Genomic DNA, 8,743 nt, shown 5'->3' with positions numbered 1-8,743 from the left:
CTCACTCTGATTAGTGACAGAGAAATCATGTACAGTGATACACAGGGTGGGGGGAGGAAAAAAGATGGTGAAAAGAGATGCTTTCCTCCCCGCAGAAATACTCAAGACTTTTGTGAATGCTGTGCTACTATGCTAACTCTACTACTGTGATAACATTTTCTGGGTAGGTGTTACTTTTACTCCTATTCAGAGACAACAATGAAAATGTGTGTGTGTTTGTGTGTGTGTGTTTCGGCCATGACTTTAAGCTGGACCTCTTTTTGTTAGAAGGTTTTATTTAGGCTATATCTTTTCTCTTAAGCAGATGCGCTCAGAGCAAAAAATGAAAGTGGTTAATTTGCAGTGCAGAAAGTGTCAACTGTCACAGGTGTCTTCACCTTATTCCAAGACCAAAACAGGTCAATGTGGGAATGGGAATATTCCATGCAATCCTCTGGCCTACTGGCTTTGGAGCTTTGTTTTTTTGTGTGTGTGTGTGTGTGTGTGTGTGTGTGTTCCATGCATTTGGCTTGTGTAATGGAGCTTGTATGTTTGTCTCCCATCCCAGCTCTACAAATCTAAATCCCTCAGCTGAAAACAATCTGGTGTTGGAGAGATAATAGGGTTGCTAAGGTAACGGACAGAAACGTCCAACACTGAATCCTTGTGCCTGCCAGCTATAGCACTAAATATAAAATCAAACCATTTTTTAAAAGTTGCTCATATGAAAAACAAAAATCATGTGTTGATAATGCAAAATGTATGATTTTTTTTTAATATATTCTGTTACTGTAGGCCATACACTTATCATTTTACAATCACAGTGAGTTTTGTATATGGCTAGTATTACATTCAGACATATGAGGTACTATAAATTATACTTCATGTTACTCTGTGTGATTATGTTTTTTTTTCCATATATGTTTCAAGTTCTGCGTCTGATAAATATGCAGAATAGAAGTCTAGATAAAACTGATATTTGACAATACGTATTACATATGACGTGTGTGTGTGTACATTTGTACATTCCATATTCAGTATATTTGATAGGAATATTCCAATGCTGCATATGCTCTTGCCCAAAAAAGAAAATGAAACATTTGTGATGCCATATCTGACAAGTATATTGGAATCCGTGCTTTTTCCTTTTTAACAGTAAAAAAAACCAAACAAATAATAAAACACAAACAAACTGCGATGCAGATAGACACGACCAACAATGAGAGAAGGCCTTGTTTTGCGAAACGACCGGCGCGTGCGAGAGAGTTGAGGAGAGAGCTGAATCTCTGCATGATTAGTGTGAGGAATCCCTAAAGGGCCAGGGATACGGTCTGAAGCCCTCTGTGACTAAAAAGCCCCCCATTCTCTCCCTTTTACAGGTACATTTAAAAACTGGAATAATTCACATCCATTGCTGCTTTCAAAATCAGGTCTGTGGATTCTCAGACCGCAGATGCACATGTTTTAATGGCTGGGAGGAGGTTAGGGTTTTGGGCAGGATCTAATTTGTTTTCACATGCCTGTGGGACTGCACTTTGTGTCTTATTGTTGTGTGTTACTGGCACATTATCCCTCTGCTTAAGGTTTTGGTTTTTTTTAAATTTGGTTTTTGAAATTAAAGAAAAAAAAAAAGTGTGACTGATTCTCGAGTGAGTGTGACTGAGTTGGTTAAATGAAGGTTAAATCAAACAAAATAAATGAAATCAAATATCTATCTATCTATCTATCTATCTATCTTTCACTGTTCATTTATTGTCCCTGGGAAGATTTCTTTAATGTGACATAATCAGTCTAAAAATGTAAAACTTAATCAATAACTAAATGTTTGCAAAAACACAAAAACACTCTCTCTCTCTCTCTCTCTCTCTCTCTCTCACACACACACACACACACACACACACACACACACACACAAATGATCACTTCTGATTAATGTATCTTCCATGAGTTTTCCTGTTTGATACCTGACATGCCGACTTCACGTAAAGAAGCTGCCGGTTCAAACAATTTGTTGGATCTTGGTGTACAAATAAAGTTTAGTTTGAACAATATGGCGGCGCCCTGTCAGAGGTATGAGTTTTGACAGCCGGACGCGTCCTGCGAATCGTTCATTCATCTGTCCTGTCAGTGGACGACATCGGTCGTTTCGTTGTCTTAATTTATATGCATTTCAATGCAATGCTGATATGAGTTTGTTGGTTTTCCATAAAACCCAACGGACGGACCTTTTCACTGAGCGACTCGTTGTGTAAGTAAGTTAGCGTGTTAGCGCTGCAGAATAGGAATAGGGTACAGAAGCTGAAAGCAATAGCTCGTGACTTCTTGATGACTTGATGTAAATCAGTGCACGCTGATGAAACGTCGAACACGTAGGAAGCGTTCCAGAACCGAACATGTTTCGTTTATTAAATTTCTAATAATCTGTAGGACGCAGTCGCAGGGTTGACGATGTCTCGAGACCTTCACGCGTCCCCAACAGAGAAAGGGGTTATTGCCATTTGAGAACTAATATACTCATCTTCATTTAGTGTTCGATCTGACCCAGTGTGACGTCTTGTTAGTTAAACGCATTGGTATTAGGTTTGGAGCATTGACTGTGTTCACATTTGTACGTCTTTCCGTCTTCCGACTCTTTCAGACGTGTGATATTATATATACAGTAGATTGAATCTATTGAGCATTGACATGTTGGCGCTGACTAGTTGAGCATCTTTTAAAAATATCCATAACCATGGCAACCATTCTCCTCTTTTTCTCCCTCTCTCTCTCCCTCTCTCTCTCTCTCTCTTTGACACACACACACACACACACACACACTCACTCTCACTATATCTGTTACATACACAACCTTGAATATACGACTGTACTAAGCTCAGGGGAAGCTGGTTTACTGAAGCAATATTCAGCAGAAAAGATGTAACTGCTCTTGTTTATAGTGGGTGTGGGCGTTTTCGAGGTGGCAAAGAAAGGGAAAAAAAAGAAAAGAGGGAGAGAGAGAGAGAGAGAGAGAGAGAGGAACAAACAGCTGTTGTCAACTCTCTACAAGTTGAACTGATGGGCTACAACCCTCTCCCACTCCTTTACACCTTTTACTTTATTTTTATAGCTGAAAAATGAATACCATGTTCCTTATAGTTGGTCGATTTTGATGTTTTAAACAAAATCTATAAAATGGCTTCTGATTTCATGCATATAAGCTAAACCACGTTGTAATAATTTCATTTTTAATGTACCCAGAGGTGTCTGATGGTGCAAGCCAAGCGCCATAACATACAAAATCAACGATGACCTTATTTTGACCCTTAATTCTAGTTGACATAAGTGGTCTTCTCTTGTTGCCTTGGTGACAGTTTTATTATCATCACAGCCCTATTTCATGTTTCCTTGGCGACACACAGTGATGTCTTCATGCTTAACCCAACCTGCTATGCTTCTTACATAGGAGAATTCACAGTACAGCATATCATAACTGTCCTCTATACACTAAGTCCATATATCTCTTAAAGTACAATATAAATACCCTAAATCTCTATTATGATACAGATGGTGTTTGAATCTGGTGTACATCAGTGATCAGGAAGCGATGAGATCAATTTGGGATGCTTGTTTTTGGAAGGCCCCCTAAGCACTTATCCTGTCCTTATGTTTCGAAGGTGACGGAACCATGCAGAGTGCAGTTCTCAGGGTTGCTCTGTGCCCTATGGGCCTGAAGGGGGTGGGCAGGTGTGTGGGCACACTCTTTACTCCTGGCCAGTGCCCCTTCAGGGCAAGCTTAAGGAGCCTTTACAGCCAGACAGGGGCCTGGGAGCGGGACTACAGGGCAGAGACCAGACGCAAAGTGGAAGAGTGGTGGCACCCACGTATCAAGGAGCAGTGGCGGAAGGATACGGAGGATGAGGTGAGTTAGACCTCGTCAGAAAAAGTAGTCCCTTCATGTCTGAAATGGAAATGCGTGTGAAGTTCACGAGGCGGGAGCATTCGCTTACAACTCAGGCAGTTGACGAGATGCACACACACACACACACATACATACACACACACACACACACACACACACAAAGCTTTCTTCGGAATAATTTACTTCCCTGGACCTATTTAAGTTGGTACAGAGGTTTTTTTAGATTTACGTGTTCTATTGGCCTCTTCTAAGCCTCTCTCTTACCTCTTTAAAGAACAACCGTCCAGACTGTCAGTATCTCACTATTCAAGACAGACCTGTCAATCGACTTCCTGTTGAATCAGGAACTGGTCGTACTGTTTTTTGTTTATGGATGTACTTCACAATGCTTTTCCTCTGAGACCTTCACACTGAAAACCCTTCCCACGTCTCAATAGAATCCCTTTGTCTGTATATGCAGTCGGTGACGAATGAAAAATAGTCTTGACTTATTCAACCTTGACTTCAGCAACATGTAGTTAATCACTGAATCTTTTTTTTTCTTCCTTTGGTTGACTGAGCTTTGTGACTCTGCAGTTTGTATTCTGTTATATTCAGTCACTCGACAATGTAGGTTTTACTCAGACCTGAGGAAGGGGTGTGTGTGTGTGTGTGTGTGTGTGTGTGCGTTTGTGTGTGCGCGCGCGTGTGTTTTGTGTGTCTGTGGGTGTACGTGCACATGCTCTGCTCTTACAGACTGAGCCCATGTCTGTCTCAGCACTGAGTTGTTCTGGAAGCTTCCATTTTCCAAAGCAGCAGCAATCTGCTCTGTTTCTCTTCATCGCAAAATGTGTGGGCTTTGAGATAAACCAGGAGAGGTTTACTCCGTTCATTCAGGTCACAGATCCAGCTGCACATTCTGAAAAGAGTCTGAAAAAATATTGGCGACTTGTGAAATGAACAGCTCTCTGAAAAGCAGCTTGTTGATTTTTCTGGCTATTCAGGATTTTTCCACAGAGCGCCATTGATGTTTGACCGTTATAAATTCCAGAGTGCAGCAGTTATAGAGGTTTCAAACGTCAAGTTTGAATTTTTGCGGTAATTATTCTCTAAATTTCCTCTGGGGTGAATGGTTAAAGTGAATAACATAACCCTGTTGGAAATGTCACTAGCATTACTTTTCTCTTCCATAATTGTCGTGTCTGTACTTATCTGAGATATGAGTTTTATTATTAGCGTAATGATGGGGCAGGTGCTATTATCTTAGCTTTGAAATCATGGTATCAGTGGGAAACACATTTGAATCAACTGAACCATTCAAATAGTTTTTAATTTATTCATTTATATATATTTTTATGTCCTTTATGTTCTCTGGACTGAGCTACAGGTCTAGACTTTGACACTGCAGGTAAAATATTTCGGAAGAATCTCTCTCAGCGGTGGCATTGGACGATGAATATTTTAAGACGCCTCCAGCAAGGTTCCTAAAAATAATCTGACCCTAAGCCAGTGAAGAGATCATTAAACATCGTTTTCCCAGTTCATTCAGACATGAATTCCTTGTCACAATACGCTTTACCTATGTCAAGGTCTTCAGCCAAACTATACTTGCACAGAGCACAAAATGAAAAATTACATAGCGATAAGGTTTTTTCACTTTTTTTAACAATCTCTGCTAAATTATTTGGCGTCTGTCTTAATTAACAGTCTGCTCAGACACGCCCCGCTCTTCTTTGCATTCATTCTCGTTGTTTTGCTATTTACGAGCTAACTTTCCCGATATCCAACTTGTACCTTTGGGTGTGCAGGAATGTGTTGATACACTGACTGACTAAAGACAACCACTGAGAAAAGCATTAATCTAAGAGTGAAAATAGAAATGCATTCGGTTAAAAGGAATCGTTGTATTCTCCCTCTAAAAAGAAAAATCTCCGAACGTCACTGTCGCGAGCGCTGAATAATTTATATTTCTCTTGACCTGAGCTGATAAATGTCGCCCGGTCAGCCCGACCCTCTCGAAATATGTTCTGAATCATTAAAACTTCATCACCGCGCTGCCCAGTATGCAGGACAACGGTGTCTCGGAGGTCAACCTGCCTTCTGACAGCAGGATGTTTCCTCTTTTACGTGCGCATTATGTTGAGAACGCCGAGTCTTTTCGTTTTATGTTTTAATTTTCAGTCAGGATGACAACCAAGTCGCTAATGGGGGTACCGATTTAAACACTCCCTCGTGAGAGTAATTTTAATGTCCGTTATGAAGAGTAGCACTGCTTCTGGGCTCTCGAACTGGTCGTTAGATAAACCGAATCGTTCACGTAGATCTTTACGGGCTGACCGTTGACAGAGAGGTGTTCACTTAAGTAACATAATTTACGGTGGATTGCCAGTCCACTTACGGGGCCTTTTAGTAATGATATTTCTCTCTTGGTTTCCTTCCAGAGCTCTCAGAAGAAGAAGTTTTATGTCCTCTCAATGTTTCCCTACCCGTCTGGTCGTCTCCACATGGGGCATGTGCGTGTTTACACCATCAGCGACACAATCGCTCATTTCCAGAGAATGAGGGGTCACCGGGTATGTTTGGCAAAATCCAACAAAGCACCATTGGGTTATATAGCTCTGCTGACAGTTTCAAGGATTCACTCAATATAGAGAACTAGACTGACACTCCACACACATTCAGCTTGTCCTTTTTTTCCTCTCTTCCTCTATGTTTTCCTGTTTCTCGGTTTCTGGGCTCTCTCTCTCTCTCTCTCTCTCTCTCTCTCTCTCTCTCTCACTCACTCTCTCTCTCTTTTGCTGAGATACTCTCAAATTCTATCTCTTTCTCATTTTCTTCCTCTGTGTTTTTACTCTCTGTTTCTAGCTTTTCGCCCCACCACTCATTCCATTGTTCCATTTAGTCTCAGTAATTATCCACCCCTCTCTTTTTTGATTGTCTCATCGTGTTTATTCACTCTCACACAGTTAGTCCCTTGAGAGGTTTTTTTTTCCTTCCTCTGATTGGGACTGTTTTGTTTTGGTCGAGGTCTCTTCATCATAGACATTTTGCGAGTATCAGGCTGGTGTACTGCATTATGTAACTGATTTTTTTTTTCACTATTTGAAAAGGGATGGAACTTTGAATACAAACTCATTACTATGTTTGAAAGTTGAATTGACAGTAAAAGTTGGCAGGATATTTATGTAAGTAGAGATGACTTGTTTCATTATGGCACCTGTCTCCTTCCTCTTCTCTCTTTCTTGGTAGAACACTTCCTTTCCCTCCTCCATGGTCTCTCTGTTTTCAGTCTGTATCTTATTTTCTCTCCCCATCTCTCTTTCTCATTCCTTCTCATGCAAACACACATATTCATGATCATTTCTCCTAATCAGTTTCTCTCTCTCTCTCTCTCTCTCTCTCTCTCTCTCCCTCCTTCTCTTTCACTCTCTCACTTTCTCTCTTTATCTAACCTACGCGCATACACACACACAATTAATCTTCTTCTTGTTTTCTTTTCTCAAACAATTCTCTGTCTCTCTCGCCCTCTCTTTCTCTCACAGACACACACACACACATCACATATACACACACATGCACACACACACACACACCATTCTCTCCCCCGTAACTCTGTCTTGCTCAAACACTCTTAATCTTTCTCTCATTGTCTTTCCTGCATCCATCTCTCTTTCTCTATCTCTCTATCTCTCTCACTGCCCCCCCCCCACCCTGTCTTGTGCATGTCCTTTAAATTGTCACACTCTTCCTCAGTCTGTTGCATGACAAATCCATCTCGTCACAGGGACAGCCGGCGTCTGCTGTGTGTTGTAAACGTGTATTTGAAGACGTAATGGGCCTTGAAGACGCGCTGTCAGTGTTGTGGGGAAACAGCCCATGCCTTTACTGATTCAATTTGAATTGACAGTATTCGGTATAGCCTGCTTTACTGTAAAATGGAGATCCATGTATGAAGGGAACATGGAAGGAGAACTCTTGTTGTATTTTGCACTGTTTCCTCATCTCTGTCTAGTTCGGTTAAAGGAAAAAGATCGCGCAAATGCGTTTCTAAGGGTCTGTAACAAGGTTTCCGTTAGCCGGTAATTACCGGTGTTTGCCTGGTAAAATTGATAAAAACACCAATAAATTTAAAACTGGCTGGTCAAAACGTCCGGTAATAGCCTAATGCTCATACAATTAAGACGGCGCTGCGAAGTCGTCTAGAGGAAGAGGGAGCGACGCAGCTTATGCGCATTGCAAGCTGAAAAGACACATTGGACACGTTTGATTTGAAGTCGGCAGCAGAGGATTTTGCCTCAGTGAAAAAAGAAGAAAATAAAATGTTACCTGGTAGCATTATAGGCTACATTTGATGCCATGCAGGCCTAGTCTTTTTTAAACAGGCTACAGATGTTACAGATTACAGATGTTTCGGAATAGCCTACATTTTAACGGCTAATGTTGAGGTTTTGCTCAAGAGTTACTGTTTGTTTTGCTTAATCGTTACTGTTCATTAAATAGTCAAACTGATTTGAGGTCGTTGTCATTCTGTCGTCAACCTAGGTGTACATTATATTTGCGTTCGTAGCATAGACTGTTATTGAAACGTGACCGGTAAATTTCAAATTTGTCCGGTAAAATAAACTCTTGCCGGACACCGGACCGGCAGGAAAAAAAATCCTCGCGCAAACCCTGGTCTGTCGGTGTTGAGAACTATTTTGAGTGTCAGGGAACAGTGTGCAATGGCAGTGTGATAGTTGACGTATGTCTTTTCCTCTGATAACTGTTGTTTTCTGATGTTGCGGTCCAGGAGAGAGCAAACTGTGGTCAGTGAAAAAAGCCTTAGTAGTTTTTTTTTTTTTTTATGTATCCAACATAGGCACTCATTTGTTTAGAAACAGGTGATTG

The 8,743-nt window shown here is 41.0% G+C and overlaps 1 protein-coding gene across 1 annotated transcript in view; it reads left to right on the top strand.

Annotated features, from left to right (window-relative positions):
* Positions 1-2,082: 2,082 nt before the first annotated feature.
* lars2 (leucyl-tRNA synthetase 2, mitochondrial) overlaps positions 2,083-8,743 on the top strand; it is a 35,560-nt gene continuing 28,899 nt past the window's right edge. The window contains exons 1-3 of the mRNA XM_030784482.1: positions 2,083-2,227; positions 3,633-3,877; positions 6,298-6,429. Coding sequence (XP_030640342.1) covers positions 3,644-3,877; positions 6,298-6,429 — 366 coding nt within the window. The 5' untranslated portion in view covers positions 2,083-2,227; positions 3,633-3,643. The remainder of the gene's footprint in view (positions 2,228-3,632; positions 3,878-6,297; positions 6,430-8,743) is intronic.

Source organism: Chanos chanos, chromosome 9, assembly GCF_902362185.1.
Source record: "Chanos chanos chromosome 9, fChaCha1.1, whole genome shotgun sequence".
Taxonomy (NCBI): Eukaryota; Metazoa; Chordata; class Actinopteri; order Gonorynchiformes; family Chanidae; genus Chanos; species Chanos chanos.
The sequence above is the reverse complement of the archived record's forward strand: the minus strand, read 5'-3'. Positions and strand labels throughout refer to the sequence as shown.